Consider the following 16,635-nt stretch of genomic DNA (forward strand, 5'->3'; position numbering starts at 1 on the left):
GTTCAGTGGTTTGAGTGTGTATTAATGGTCTCTTTTTTTCCTTAAAAAAAAAAAAGAAAAACAAAAGAAGAAAGATGCTATCTGTATATCTTATCGTGTCAAGTGACAGGCATCGTGCTATGATGACCTGCAGTTCATGTTTGCAAAACTCTGCCACATTTCTTCTGCCATCTTAAATTAAAAAGTCACCAGCATCTAAAACATTTACATTGAAAGGCTTCACCAAATTGCATATCTTGACCTAATCAGAGAATACTTCTCTTCCTAGTCAGAGTGTAGAGGGCACGAAGGCTCCACAGAGCCTGAGCCAAGATACACGTTCCAAGGAGCCCATGGAGCCTGTACTGTGACAGACACACACTGTGAGTGGAGGCACAATAACGCACAAGAACAGTTCCTCTGGGTAATTCATGTTTCCTGTATTTCTGGGAGAAACTCGCCCATACTTCTCCTCCTCCCTCCCCAGCTGCTTCAGTCCCTTGCTGAAAGGTAATACCACAAAATCCAGCCTTTGTTATCCAGTGGGAGAGCAGCAGTAAACAATTCAAGGACAATAGCCTCCAGACATGTGGAAAACACTTCATTTTTACTGAATGGACACAAAATCCTTCGCTAATTAGAGTTCCTGAACGTTGAAAATAACTATAACCTGCTTGCTTATTGTTGAAACCCCATGGTTTTTGTGGAATGGAAGATCTCTTTAGAAGCTTTTAAAAGATCCAGAAGTGTTCGGATTTGGTTTTTTTAATGACACTTCAGACTGGAGTACTGAAAAATACAGGTTAAGGGACAGCTCAGCACTGCCATGGGTCAATAATGACTTCATACTTTACATTTGCAGTGATTTTATAGCTTTTAAAAGTCTTTTGCGCTGTTCAGTCTCTTGGTTATTTGGCGGACCCCAGCAAACCCCCATTTACAGCTCTGGGAGGGCTGTGTTAGCTCCTAGACTCCTGTTCCCCGCCCGCGGCACTTTGCGGCTGTTCCTCTCCTCTCGCAGGCGATGGCAGCCAGCGGGGACAGCCACCTGCGGCACCAGCCAGCGGGGACAGCCACCTGTGCCACCAGCCAGGGGTGACAGCCCCCTGCAGCACAGCACGGCCCTGCCAGCCTTTGGGGCCTGTGGAGCCTTTGGGGCCTTTGGGGCCTTTGGAGCCAGGGGTGACAGCCACCTGTGGCACCAGCCAGGGGTGACAGCCACCTGCGACACAGCACGGCTCCTGCCAGCCTTTGGGGCCTTTGGAGCTAGGAGTGACAGCCCGGAGCTGTCACGATGACGGCCGGGGCATGAGGCTGGCCCCTCCAAGGGGCTGTGGCACACACAGCAGTGGCTCAGCCTGGCTCCTCGGTCGCACTGGAAGCAGACGGGATCCCAAGTGTACAAAAGTCTGCGAGGTCAGAGATGGTTTTGAGGAGATGGTTTTGAGAAGGGACGCGCTTTGTCCCTCAATCCCCATCGCACCGGCATCGCTGTCCCGCCCCGGGGGCAGCGGCGGGAGGGCTGGGCGGTCTCCGGGGAGGGCGGCCCCGCTCCGGACCCGCCTCCCCGGCCGGCCCCGGGCGCCGAGCACCCTCCTCCTCGTCCCCCTGGCCCAGGCGGGGGCTGCCCGCGGCGCCGGGGCCACACAAAGCGGCGAGCGGCGGTGCCTCCGCGCCGCCCGTCCGGCGACAGCCGCGCCGGCCATGGAGCCGCCCGTGCCGCCTCAGGAGCAGCCGCCGCGCCCGCGCTCGCACACGGTCACCACCACCAGCAGCTCCTTCACCGCCAACCTGTCGGCCAGCTCCAGCACCCTCGCCTACGACAGGGAGTTCCTGCGCACCGTGCCCGGGCTCCTCATGGTGACCGAGATTGTGAGTGCGCCGCGGGCGCGGAGGGGCGGGGGAGCCTCGGCCGGCGCTGGGGTGAGGAGGGGTCGGGGCGTCCCTCAGCGCATCCCCCCGTGCGGGGCCCTGCCCGCAGGTGAGCGCGGGGAAGGACGAGCCCACGGAAGCAAGAGCGGCTCTGCGGCGGAGGCACAAATGTCCCGCCTGGAAATTGGGAAAGGAGTGCAGGGCACACGCGGTCTGCTCAGCCTCCCGTGGTATCTGCGGTATCATCACGTCCCGTAGCGGAAAGACGAGTTTTGGCAGACAGGGAGCTGAGCTTTGGAGACTTTTCTGTAACCACATTGGTTGTGTATGCTTTGCACTTGATAGCACACGAATAGGCATAATGTGAGAGTTTATTGAACAATTTATCTTTGTTTCCTAGGTCAAAAAAACCCCCAATTTCCTTACGTTCTTACTGCTTAGGTACACCTGTGCAGAGTGGGAGATGAACTGATGCCTTTTGGGTTTGCTAGTGAATTTGTTTTTTGCAGGTAGTCCGTAAGGTGTAAATGAACATACAGAGAGCCAGGCAGTGCTAAATTCGGTCACTTGCCTTAGTGAATTTCTTTTTGGAAGGTAGTCCATAAGGTGTAAATGAGCATACAGAGAGCCAGGCAGTGCTAAATTCGGTCATTTGCCTTAGTGGTAGGCGCTGAACTGCACAATGCCGGGATCCCTCTGCAGGCCCGTGTGCCCTCAGTGCGTTGAGCAACAGATACTCAGCATCTCCTCATAAAAAAGATCTGTTTCATTCCACTCATCTTCACCATTAAAAATTAAGAGTCTTAAAGAGCTGGCTGCTCCAACTAACTTTTTGAGTTTCCTATGTGAAGTTTTTGTTGTACTGAAGCTTCAAAGATTAACTTATCAGATCACATTCGTTTTCACGGCTTGAAAACGTGCTTCACCAGAGCAGTGGAATGGCTGTTGGTTTTGCCGACTTCAAAGTTAAAATAACCAGGCGAAGCTTCAGGCTGATGTGTGATGTGGGACCTCTGGCAGGAGCAGTGCCATTGGAGAGAGGATGCACACTGAGATGCCAGATTGCTGTGCAGGCCAATAGTGATGGGGCTGTGAGGTCAGAGCCTGCTCCCAGCTGGTGCCCTGTGTGCCAGTGTCCTTGGGAATTCTGTCGATCTCCAGCAGATAGGTGATTGTCGGCTTGTTTTGGCTGTTAAATACAGGAGATGCTTCACTGTCAAAGCTGTGGTAGATCTGTGAATAGACAAGTCTTGGAAATAATAGCTGCTTTCTTTTCCACTCTTTTTCAGTTAGTAATTACCACGGAGTTATGTACCTTTCTAGTACTTTATCTGAAGAGTGATCCCACTGTAGATTGTTACAGAGGTGCCCAAGGCTTTTCCAGAGCCCTGCTGGAATGTCATATATTCATCCTGGCTGTGAATACTGGATCAGCTGCACTCACGTTGAGCTACATGGCCACAGGGCATGGACAGGCTCCTGCTTACTGTTTGTTGGAAGTGTGCCTTCTGCTTTGTGTTGACAGGTGGTGTCGTGCAGCTTACCTTTCTAAACAGTGCTGATGCTTTTTAGGGGGATTTTGTTTCCTTTCAGCCATTCCTAGTTCCTGGGATAATTATAAAATGTGAAATGAGCAGTTCCTGGCCAACTCAAAGGAGCTAATAGAAGTCTCTAATGTAGATTAACTTTTACAGGTTTGCAATGGTGTATTTGAGAGAACAGAGTACAGTTCTGATATTAAGCTGAAAGGTGTAGGGCAAGTCCTACAGAAGTGGAGTACTGATAGATAGTGCCTTTAAGGAAATACTTCTAATTCCTAACTCCACTTATTTTAAAGCAGCTAGACTAACTGTTCTTCTGTGAAATTAAACAAAAATATATAGTGAAGACCTTTATATGGAATTAGCTGAAAGAACCCCAGTTACTAAAATCAAATAGTAAGTTTATATATGTCTGTGTGTATATATATGTATATATATATATATATATATACAATTTGGCATTGGGTTTTGGTTAAACATTTTCCACCAGTTTGGTATGTTCTTTTTTTTTCTGAGAGAGAATGTGCTTTAACAGAGCATGACTAGAGATCCCAAGATCTCTACTTCAACACTTGCTGTGCATATTCAGCAGTATTGGAGTTGTGTACCCTAAATCATCCTGTTCTGATTGCTGTGCCTTGCCTGTACCAATTGGCCCTTCAGGATATTTCTGATGCCCCAGCTTATAGCATAATCCTTCTGCTAAGGATGTGCAAACCTGCAAATGAGACCAGCATGTAATTCAGTCTCAGGAGTTTGCAGCCTGGTAGATCTTTTCCAGTCTAAGCTCTGAGCTCTAAAGAACAGCTGCTGTGATAGGAGCATCCCTTTGCTTCTGGTGCCCCTTCTCTGGGGCATCTGTGACACGGACAGGGAAGAGGACTGTTTTTAGTGATATCTGCTATCAGTGCAACTTCTCATCTGCCAGATCCCATGTCCATGTTAAAGCTGAGCTAGGGGCATTAAACAATGGTGCTAAATGCTCTGAGAGTTTGCACTGTGGGGCTGCATAAATATTTGATTATTGCTGCTGTCAGTCAGCAATGTGCATGCAGCAAGAGGGGTGCAGTCTGTGTCTCCTGGCTCTGAAACTCTCTTCTCTGTGTAGGCAAAGGGCAAATCTGTATTATTCTTTGACCAAAGAGAATGGAAAAGCAGAAAGTTACCCCATAAATAAAACATTCCAGCCCCTTAAATGGAGGATCTTGATCAGGTTTTGCTCCCACGCCCCTGATTTGCGTACTGTGAAGATGAATTAACTGCTGTGTGGGTTTCCATGTGTGCTGGTAACCAGCCTACATCTGCACTGAGGCTGTGGTTTAATGGCACAGTAAATTCAGCTTAACAGTTCCTACTAAGAGATCCTTTGTAGTTATGCAAAGCACTGGTCTGCTATTAACTCGGTCTCCTGTTTCAAATTTGTTCAAAATGAGTTAGCTTTATAAAGACAGGTTTTATGATGGATCAAGTATTATCCATCCTTTATGTAGCTGCTTTAGAGCCTGTGTAAATGAGGGGTGAGGCTGACTGTGCCTATTCAGCAGTAATAGAGTTATGTACCCAAACCTGGTTAATCTTAATTCTGTAATGCCTCTTGGTCTAGCACTGCATACATCTAGCATGAATGAGCTCAGAAATGCAGCCTGAAGTGTAGGCTAAATTACCTGGTGCTGACAGATTTCCATTGCCTTTGATGTCTGCCTCCATGACCAGAGCAGGTGCAAGGTTTCCTGCCACTCACTTGGAAAGAACCGGTGTCAGTTCATTTCTGTGGAAAAAGCAAAATGGAAATTTACACTGGGTTTCTGAGAGGCCTTTGGAAACTGGCATAAAACACAACTTTGGTGTGTGGAAGGCTGTCCAAAGCACTTATATACAGAAGTAGTGGTGTTTGCTGGGCAGGGCAGGGGGTTCTGACTCTGGAAACTTTCATTTACTGGCCTTAGTTGGCCATTGACTCTGCAGGTTAGTTTATCTGCATCTCTCTAACTTCTCAGAATGTCTCATCCATTCATGGAATATGTGTACTAATCTTTGTAAAGAGCACTGAGATCCATTGGTGAAAAGTAGTACAGAAGATGTAAGTGGTGTTACACCAAGTCTGTAAATGAGAAAATGAGATGTCAATTGCCTGGGTTGACACTGAAGTAAAAATACATCATATAAAGTAATTGATACTGATTCCTACAGTGTAGCACCCCCAGTCCCCCTGGAGGATTTACAGTTTCAAAATGAGCAAGTATAGCAATTTCTAGAGATATCTTTTGAGTGTTTCTTTTCTGTGAAATGATGGACCAGAAAAGCTACATTTATCTTCCTGGGACTTTTATGGCCAAGAAAAATTATGGCAAGTGATACCTTCTCAGAGCTTTAAATCAGCTTCTCAAGTCAAGCATTGTGGATCACTTTGGGGAGGTAGAGAGTTTTGTGGTTGCTATGGATGTAGTTATAAAAATATTTACTTTCTAGCAGGATGACATTGATCTCTTCGGATTGTTGTTTCACACCAGTGTGTTGTTAGATGGATTCTCTTGTAAAATTTGCACTACTGATTTTAAGGCTTGTCATGGCTATTTGACCTTTACAAAAACAAATACTTATATAGCTTGGAAAGGTTTAGAAGGTTGATACTTTGCTGCTGCTGCACGAGATCTTGTGATGGTGTAAGTTTTAGTTAATTGTACTTACAGTTGCATTTCTTTGTGCTGTTCTGTGCACATTATTCTTTGAAATGCCCAGAATAAAATAGATACTTGAAATATAAGCCTGATAGGAATTCATTTACTTTATTAGCACCACATAAAATTGGAGTTCAAATTTATGTTTCTGGACAATAAAATTAAGTTTGATCACTGGTTCATTATTCTTCTTCAAATGTTAGACCTTTGAAGGTTTAATTCATAAAGGAAATACTGTTGACTTTGTTTATTCTAGTAGACTGGTGACCCTCAGAATATTAAATAGATATTGAAAGTTAGGTCAGATCTAAGATATTGAGGGTGCCAAAACCAGAACAACTGGAAATGCACAAGCGTTTGTTCAACAGACTTTTCACCTTTGTCTTTTTCCTGAGAGATGCATCAAACTCATCTACTGATACTCAAGTGTTAAATTAACTCAGCAATAAAGTCATATAAATGTTAAGAAAAACAGAAGTAATACAGAGGGGATGATCTACTGTGACAAAGTTAAAATACAAAAATTCTACTTAAAGCTCTCCTTGCATTTAGATTTTCTTTTAGTCTTACAGCCTCTCTGACTGCAGTTCAGTTTTATGTATATTTACCATCCTCCTTCTGCCCTCCCATTTCTTGGAAAAGCTCAGAAGAAGCATGGAGGGAGTTCCAAAGAGCATCTTTGCTCACCTGAGTGGCAGCAAGACTTTCTCTCCTTTCAGGAACAGTAGTGATTTTTTCTTTTTTCTTATAAGGTGATTTTTACTCCGATCATAGCATGTCTGCTTGCAAGTAGTTGACAACACTGAGCTACCTCCTGACATGTTGAACAAGTGCTCTGCCTGGAGGAGATGTACACAAGCACCATCTTACTATTATTCACTTTGAATTACTGAATGGAAAAAAACAAATCCTATAGTGACTAGTCAGTCACTTCATCCAGCAGCTTCATGCTCCTATGCACAAATAAGAAAACACACAAAATAAACTCTCAGCTCTCTCTTTGGTCTTGATCAGACAAAATTCTTGCTGAAGTCAGGTTTCAGCTCTGCCTTTCTTAGGTGCTGTTGTTCCACTGCTAACCCTTAGCTGTCTTTAGTGTACTGAATACACACATCTATATGGTTTCCATCTTCCTTTAGGATCATATAGTTATTTAAAGTTCTGTTTCCTGTAAGGTCTTTGGTTTCCTGGACAAGATCAGGGTGTTTCCTTGGGAAGAGAGAACTGTTTGGGGGACACAAGGAAACAGAACCCTTTGAACGTGCTCCAAGTGATGATAGAAACAGTGTTAGGGCTAAAATGGTAGGAGGGTGAAAATGCCTCTTAAACTGAATGAAGATATTTTACCAAAGGTCAAAAATGCAAAATATTCTCAATACGTCAGAGTTAAGGTACAACACGTATGAAATGTCTTTATCTCTTCATGAGAAGAATGCTTTCAAGTCATACTTAAACATCTACTTTGTTGTTGGGTGGGTAGTGAATATAATACAAATCCTCCTCCCCCCTCCAAAACTGTAGAAATTATTTTTCTTTTGTGCCTGCAAAAATTCTTATGTGCACAAACTTAATTTTAAATAAATAAATAAATAAATATTTTCGGGCTTCAGTGGCCTGTGTCTGCATGACAGTGAAATGTGCAGTCCTCCCATTATTCCTAATGGACTAGGCAGAGCTTCCCAGTTGCTTAGCTTTAGCATGATGCTGTAGCTGGGTGTGAGTCCTGTGTGAGGGTAGGTGCTGAGGGGACCATCATGGTCTGAGGACAAAGAGCAATGATGTAGTTGTAAAGAGACTGTGACTGCATTCCTGAAAATTGCCTTTTCCCAGATATGCACAGGAGTCCCAAATCCCTGGGTAATCATGCTATGGGAAGACAGTGATAATGCCAGATACCTGATAATGATGGAGACACCTGATGGTGCATTTTGTCCTTATCCTGGACTTGTCTGTTCTCTTTTCTTTGTGGTTGTTCATTTGTTGTTCAGTTCAGATTGTTGGGATTTTTTTTCTCCCATTGTGTTATTTTTTTTTCTTTCTACACTGTCATTCCTGCTTTTTGTTTGGAATTATTTATTATACACTGTTAAGCCTGCAGATTAGAGGATCATGAAGTGGTGTATGCCTATCTAAAACCCTCTGTATTCCATGCAGTGTATGATGAAGAGGTGTATTTGTTGGCAGCAGAGTAAGAAGGTGAGCAGGAAAAGGACACAGAAAGAAGTTGCCTTTGGGTCACACTGGATTCTTGCAAAATCATTGATGACCCCCAGGTTTCTGAGTCCATTAACAAAAAATGCTGCTTCTAGAGCAAAAGCAGATGCCTTTCCCTCCCTGCCCTTTGGATGGGAGTACTCCTGTGTACCTGGGGAGCCCACTGATGTGTCTACTCTGTTCTGTGCTATGAACCTCCTGTGTAGTACCAACAGGCAGGGTTGGAGCAGAGGTGCCTGAAAGAGTCTTCTTAAAAAGAAGAATCTCAAAACCGCAGAAAAACTCTCTTGGGGACTCTGAACCCTTCAGTATGGAAAGTGTGGAGGGAATGATGATGTTTTGTTCTTGTTTGTTGATTGCCTTCTCATTCAACCTACTGTTTTTTCCTGTTCTCTTCTGGCAATAACAGTGCCATATATTTAGTTTATAATGGTCACGCAGACAAATATGCATATATATGTGTACACATACATTTATATATCTATAAATAGGTCTTAACTTCATTTTACTTTGGATAAAGTACATATTGTATTGTGTGATATTTCTGCACTTTTTCCCCTTTGAATTCCAGACAAACAGCAATAAGTGTCCTTGCAGAGCGGACCTAGCTCTTTTTTTTTTTTAGTGTCAAACAGCAAATAGCTTTTAGCATCCATCAGGCCTTTGGCAAGGTAGTTCTGTTCCTGTGGCCTGAGCCAGTTCCCTGTGGAAGCTGCTGGTACTAATTCACCTGCCTCTGAAAGGACCAGATCAGGTATAAGGCTCTTGAAACTCCAGTGGAGGAGGGACTGAGTAAGGAAAGAATCAAGTCACTGCTTTCAGTGGCACCTGGGACTGGTCCAAGTAAAGTTTGGTGTCATGCTTATGTTAATGAACTTGAAGAGGCTGAGCTCCTGGTTCTACAGACATTAACATGGTATGCAGGCTTTGCCAGACCTCTTCACTGCACAGGCTTGGATCAGTCCTGGGCGTGATTGCATTTTTGCCAAGCTAGAGAACAATATTGAGTGTTTACACTGACCATTTTTGCAAGCTATGGGTGTGCAGATGACACTGATGCAAGCACAGGTTTGCTGAGAGAAAAATCTTCAGACCAAAGCAAAACCAGTTTCAACAAATTGGTATTGTTAGAGGTATGCAGCCTGTGCAGTTTGTTCTGGGCAGCCACAATGTTTCTGGTCTGATTTAAGATGTGCTAAAATCAGATTTTGTAGAACTGAGACAAAGTAAGTAGGTGTGGTAATAATCAGTAAGGTGTCAGTCTCTGGATATATCATAATCTAGTTATAAAGAATAAGTAAATTGAAAACATCCCAAGCAGGACCCTGGAAAGAGGCCATGTGGGAAAAGCAGCCTCTCTGATCATACTCTGGTAATCACTTCTGGTCTTTGACTGGTAGCCTAATGTGCACAGCTTGAAAGGAAATCTGTCAAGAACCTCTACTTTATAGCAGAAAATAAGAACAGTTTGTATCATCAGCTTTAAATGTGGCTGCTGTGTCCAGGCCTGAATTTAAATAAATTCAAGGTGGCACTGTCTTTGCATGGATCCATTTATTTAGCCTCAAAGTTGTGCAGCTGCTAACAGGCTCCCTTTTTTAAAAATCTTTCTGGGCTTTTTTATTTTTTCTTTTTTTTCCCCTGCCTGTCCCTTTAATATATATTTTAGCATAGGTTCTCTGCATTCAAAAATAATGGTATTCCAAAGGCTTCAGCTCATATGGCAGGTAATAGCTGAATGGGGCAGCATGGTTTTGAGACAACTGTTGGTGAAACTTAAAAACTGAGACAGTGTTGCAGGCAGGAATTCAGTGCTGAGGGACAGTGGAAGAGATTAAAAAAAAAGTCCTCTACCAAGAGGAAAACATCTACAATGTGCCTTTAAAATGACACTTCAGCTGATAGCATCAGCCTTGGTTGTGCCCAGCCAGAGACAGCCACTGCAGGGCAGACTGACAAGGATCAGGCGAGGAGAAGGTGAGTCCATGGTGATTGCCTGTTACTACTGCTGTAGGTTGGAAAGCATAAACAAATGCACAATTGTCCTTTACAGGATCAGGATGCAACTATGATACATGCTGGCGAGAGTGGTGCTATAATTCAGTCCTTAGTGGGGAAAAAAGACCAAAAAATGACAGCATTTGTGCTGATTTGGTTGTAGTTTAATTTGTAAACAGTGATGTACCTTGCTATCAGGGACCTCATGTGCTGTTTCAAAGAGCTTCCATGTGTATAAGCACTTAATAATTACAATCAAAAAACATTATTATGTTATTAAGGTCCTGGAAATTAAGCACCAAAATTAGTTTCACCCTGGTAGTGTTGGTTTCGTATTGAATTGTGTGCAGGTACTGGAATCCAGTCAAAACCTGCTTGATTATGGTTTTTTTATCAAGAAACTTCTGTCATGGTCATTGCACAGAAGAGCTTTTCTAGGCGTGACTGGGATATTGTGCACACAGCATTGGAGGAAGTCAAGTTGTGAGTAAGGAAAGGGATTATTCAAAGGGAGAGGATGGTCTCCTGGCTAATTGCTTCCTTGGAAAATTTGATTTTTATCTTCTCCTTGAACCACAATGTTCCTATGGGATGCTAGACAAGGCAAGTAAGCCCTACATTTCATTGTGTTCACTCTACTCCTTGTTTTCTGAATCCCCAGCTTTGGGTCTGAGTTGCAGAAAAGCCAATTAATTCTCAGATGTGTCTGAAAGTCAGTAGCAGCTCTGTGTTCTGAAGATGCAAAATGCACTGCCATAATAAATGCTGTGGGAAAAGAGTTTTCCAGAAATTTGGCAAGAATTGGCTTTTGACCCTAATTTTAGTGCACTGTCTAAAATTGGGATAGCATACTACTCTATCTCAGAGATGTGTTTAATAATTTATTGATGGACTTATGGGGCAATACAGATAACACAGTGTTTTTCAGGAGCCCAAATGCAAAGCTGAGTTGCAGTTCTGCAGGCCATGCAAGTAAACAGGCAGAAAGCAAAATAAGGGGAGGCATTAGTTCTGAAAGAGGTTTTCCCTTCTGTTGCTGCATGCAGGTGGTTGTGGGGAGAAGGGGAAAGTATGTGGTCAGAAAATTATAGGCTATAGCATAATGTGTGCTTAACCAAGGATAGAATTAGGATGTGTGAAGAACTCGTTTCTGGAAGTGTTGCATACTTAGCCCCAGGTATTTCAACATGTTTGTCCCTCTCTCTCGTCCACCCCTCTGCCTCTGTCCCAAGTCCTAATTTCCCCTCTCTCTTCCGTGATGGGTTTGGTTTGGTTTTGTTTTGTCTCCCTGCCTCATTTCTTCAAGCCCTCTTGTCCAGCAGCTCTGGGCAACTTGCCAAAGGTCTGCTTTGCATGATTTTCCTCTGCTCTTCTTCAGGCTTGACAGAGAAAATCAACGTAGAAAATGCAGCTCCTACACTAAAAATTTGGCAAAATGTTGTTTTAGGAGAGGAGGTGTTGGGCAACTGAAAGAACAGGCTCTGCTCAATATGAGACATCCATCTTTAATGCTTTCATAAAGCTGTGGGTGGACAAAGCCATGAAAAATACCATAGTATTTTAGAACAGTATTAAAAGTAGTGATACAGTGATTTAGGAGGTTGTTGGTGAATATTGTGACATGTTTAGTTCTTCCATTCAGCTAGAATGCAACTTTTTCTAAAACAAAAGGCATAAAACAGGCTGTATAGAGCTGGATTTTTTGAGACCAACTACAGTCTTGTGGTGATCTCAGTGAATCTCTTCAATATAAGAGATTCAGGCACCATGGAAAAGCAAGATCCCTGCTGAAATTTCTGATTGATGCTTCAAGGCCTCTCTATGTGCATAAGCCATGTTCATTGGACTGTGCAATACAGTCATAACAGTTACTGACAACAATCATTGCCAGTTGGCCTCCAAGCTGAAAATATTTTCCCTTCCCCATGCTGTTACTAAGATATAGCACAGTACAAATCAATACATTAATTAGTGTTCTTTTTATTTCTCCTAATGCATGGGAAGGAGTTGGGATGCCAAATAAAATTCATACTTGACAGAAAGACAGTTGTCATTGGGAAACTACTTATATTTAATTTTGGAAAACCACAATCCTTATTTTACTCTTTTGAGTACATTCTTATATTGCTGGGACTTAACTTTAAAAGGCAGTGTGCAAGAGGAAAATAATGACCTACTTGAAGAGATGGCTCCTCTTGTGATGTGTTTTCTGTTTGAAACATGAGCATCCATGCAAAGATGTATAAACTAATCTTGAACATACAACACAGGCCTGTGGAACTGTAATTTAATGATGGAACTTGCCATGAGTGAAACAGTGAAAAACAGCTTATATGTTACTAGGTACCATTTCATTGTTCCATTTGGCATATTGAAAGGATTTTCTGTTTAACTTCTCAGAAAAAATGGTAGGAATTTTACCCAGGAGAATGAGGTTTCCAAGCAGTTTTTTTTCAAACTAGGGATTTCTTCCTAGACTTTGGCAATCATGAAACGTGACCAGACGCTTGTACAAAGAACTTGACGTTCTCTTTATGTAGTAACAGACAACTATCTAGCAAATGTTTGCCTGAAGTAAGCAAGTCAAGATAATGTGTTAGAGGTGAGATGGGGTCTCTTGTAAAGTGTTTTACCAGCTCAAGTTAAAATTAAACTGAGTACACAGCAATAGATGAAAAGGAATTCTCTAAGGTTGGTTACATCTAATTTTCACTCTCCTTATTAAGCTGTACAATATAATGCTAGTCTTGGAGGGGAAAAAAAAGAAAAAACACAAACCAAAAGAAAAGTCCCCCTCTCACCCAAAAAAAAACCCCCAACCCACCCTATACTGTGTCTGAAGTAATTTTCATTCTAAAACCTTAGCTTAATTTCAACATGCCTCTTCAATTTAGGTCTCAGTTTAAAAAAATGGCAGAGAAGGGAACTTAAAAAGAACACTTAATTTTGACTTGTGTTGGTTGGTGTTTCTGTAGATTACATGTTGCATGAACAATGTTCACGAGCAAGATGACGACCCTGAGAACTGGTGCAAATACAGACTGGGTGAGTTGATGGGAACAAAATCAGATTAAGATCTAATGTACACAAACAATGTTGTTATGAAGAGAAGGTTTTAATGAATCAGTTCTTGATGCTCTTAAAACCTGTTGTGAATTTCCCATTGACTTCAGCCATCCCGCCATATCTGCACAGGAAATGAAGAGAACATGAAAGGAACACGAAAGCCAACCTACCGTGCAGTCTGTGTGCTCTAATGAGCGCTGGCATTGTTTGTCAGACTCCTCAGGACAGCAGCTCCTTCCCGAGAGTCGTTTCCTATCCCCTTGGTAGCGTTTGTGGAGGGCAGCTCTGCTGTTGCTTCCGTTTGGCACAGAAGAAAAGAGTATGCCCAGGAACTTTCCCCTCTGGTTTCTTCTGCCAGGGCCACGGATTAGTCTGATAAAAGAGATCACCTCCCTTAAGACCTTTCCTCTCCAATCCTCCTGCGTGGAGCTCTTGCTGTCAAATTAGATTCAGATCAGGAGGAGCCTAATTAACAGCTTGTACCATTTTTGTGTTGACCTGTTGTGCTAAAATTGACTTTGGGAGGATAACAGGCACAGTTAACCCACTTGGTACCAAGATTACCCCAAAAGTTCCCTGTCATGCTACCTGTTTCTTGCGCACAGTTTCTTTGGCTTGAACATCTAGCTGATAGATGGTGAAAGGGGAAGCTGTTCAGATCCATTGCTTGGACATGCTCTTTTATAACCCAGCTGCCTAATTTATGTATTTCTTCAGAGCTCCCTTTAGTCATGTATCCCACAGTCCCAGGACATACCTTATTTTGTAATGAAACACTGATAATTTTTTTACATCCACATCATGATTCTGTTAAATCCTGTGTATCAAAACAGCTCAGCATCATAGCTATCAATCTAAATTTGTTTATTCAGTACAACAGATGGGTTTGTCCCGTAGCTGTCCTGCCTTATCACTGGATTATCAAATGATATATGCCTTTTCCTATATCAAATTGCTGTGCATGCTGTGCTCTTCCTTTTCCCTTTGTGTGAACTAGCAAAGCCCCCACAATAGCAGCTTGTGATGCCTTTCAGTGCCCTAATTCCTTTTTGGTTTCTTGGTTTTATGTGCTAAGACCTGTAATATTGTTTGCAGTAGGAGATTACACTACGTGCCTCTGTGTTTGTGCACATTTCATCATAGTGGACTGAGTTTTCAGTGTGTGTGGATGTGGGCATTTTGATATAGCAATAATTCATAGCTTGAAGAAAGGGATATCTGCAAAGTACTACTTTTTTAGCACTACTTTTTATATATGTATAAAATTTTTTAAGTTATTTGAAGATTTTTTTCCCTTTTTGATTTGCAACTAGTAATAGCAGGCTTTGCAGGGAAAATGTGCTAAAGATCTCTGCATACAGACTTTTTGAACAAAAAGCTGCCATGTCATTGTACAGGCTTTCCCTTCCCCCCTCAGTGGGAAAACAGGAACTTCAGAGGGGGCAGTAAATAGCTGAAATACTCAACAAAGAGCACTTGAACAAAAGGCTGGTAACACCTCATTGTTGTATCTGCGCTATTGTCATTCTAGGGAAGAAAATACTAGGCAGAAGAAAGCTGTGATCCAAATCTGAGGAAATAGAAAGGGGAAAAGGTGTGGAAGTTAGCTAAGTAAATATAATTTAGTTGATTGTGTATATTGGGATGCTGTAATATAAACAGCACTACAGGAAAAGGCTTGGGTTTTTCAGAACCATTTGGGTGGGAAGGTCAAGCTGTAAGCTTGCATAGTGATATGGAGGCTTTTTATTCAAAAAGCTTGTGTGCAGTGAAAGATATTTTCAAAGTGTTTTTCCCCCAAAGCAAGTGCAGAGCACACCCTCACTCTGCCTGTAATTCCTCAGCAACTTGGCTGTTGCTACCTTACCTGGAGCTCTCCTCCCCATAACCTTGGTGTGTGCTGCATCACTTGCTGCTCATGAATCACAGCTCACACGCAGACAGCCTTTGACAAAGCCAGTGGCTGCATTTTTGGACATTGGTACTTTCAGCTGCCTGCACTGCCCCAGCAGCTGACCCAGTCACGGCTCCCCTCAGCCTGAGCTGTGACTGAGCACAGCAGTGGCGGTTGACTCCAAACTGCTTGGTGGTGGTGGTCTGACAAGTTGACTGCCCTCCATTTATCTGCCTTTCTCACTCCCAAGTGCTCGGTGCTGTGGGAGCCTTGTCTTCCCTTCTCACAGCTCAGTCTGTGCATGAAACTCGCTGTCTTAGTCTGCTCACTGGGCTTTGACAGTGCAGGGGATGGGTGGAGGCTGGATGGGATGGAGAGCAAGCAGTGCTATCTCAGTTTCATGATGTCCTGAGGAGATTTCCCTGAAATTTAGAACAAAGCTCTAGCCTGGGCTAGGACTGTGTGCTTTGCTAGATCCATCTAGGGGTTGTACCAGCTTTCAGTCTAACAACATGCTTGTCTCCCAGAGGAAACAGCCCTGCTGACAGAGGAGCTGGAAGGAGAATGTGTGGGGAATACCTTACCACTAAGAGGTGTAATTGCTCTAAACACTTTCAGCCGTGAGGGATTCATTAATCCACAGTAATCCCTGTAGTTTGTAGCCATTCTGACATCTGTGAGCTGTATTGGGAAATCAGATTTAGAGGAGAAATTGAATGAAAAATTCTTGAAAACCCAAAATATATTAGCTGTATTGTGGAGACAGTGAAGCATTAGGGAATGCAGTGAGAGCAGCAGCTCTTGGCATTTCTGTGTTTATGCATTATGGGAGGCAAATACAAAATTTCTGGTTGCAGACTGATAGCTTATAAATGCAGACAGCTGACAAGGTCTCCATGCCTTGCTGTTCACTGCAGTTCACATTCTAGCCTGTGGTGATACCACAAACCAGTGATTTGTTTACCTCAAATACGCTGAGCTCTAGAGTGCAGTGACTGAGGAGCAGCTTTGTCTGCAGTCACCCTTGCAGGGCATTAACCTCTGGCACAACAGCAGGGCAAACATCTGAGGGACATTAAATCATTTCTGCTCACATATTTAAATCTGGATAAGCCAATGGATTGAGGGGGATTTTTTCCCTTGATTGAAGACTTTTTTCTTGCACTAGAAAGCTGGCATTTGTCACCAGTTGTTCTGTTCTTTGTTTACATAAGGCCCATTGAAGCAGTTGGAGAACATTATACCCTGCCCCACAAATAGGCATGTATACTTAATTTATGACTTTGGTAATTTGAATTTCGAGTGTCAGGTATCCCACAGACCTTTTTACTTTGTTCTTTTATACTGCATGCACTGCTTGAGTATTTATTATGGAGAGCAGACAGGCTGTGGG

General features: G+C 43.1%; 1 protein-coding gene across 2 annotated transcripts in view; it reads left to right on the plus strand.

Annotated features, from left to right (window-relative positions):
* Positions 1-1,587: 1,587 nt before the first annotated feature.
* CMTM8 (CKLF like MARVEL transmembrane domain containing 8) overlaps positions 1,588-16,635 on the plus strand; it is a 34,976-nt gene continuing 19,928 nt past the window's right edge. The window contains exon 1 of one of the 2 annotated variants that reach the window (XM_059475370.1): positions 1,588-1,851. In XM_059475370.1, coding sequence (XP_059331353.1) covers positions 1,684-1,851 — 168 coding nt within the window. In that variant the 5' untranslated portion in view covers positions 1,588-1,683. The remainder of the gene's footprint in view (positions 1,852-16,635) is intronic. The other variant, XM_059475362.1, reaches the window with a different exon arrangement.

This window comes from Ammospiza nelsoni, chromosome 1 (assembly GCF_027579445.1).
Source record: "Ammospiza nelsoni isolate bAmmNel1 chromosome 1, bAmmNel1.pri, whole genome shotgun sequence".
In the NCBI taxonomy this organism is placed as follows: Eukaryota; Metazoa; Chordata; class Aves; order Passeriformes; family Passerellidae; genus Ammospiza; species Ammospiza nelsoni.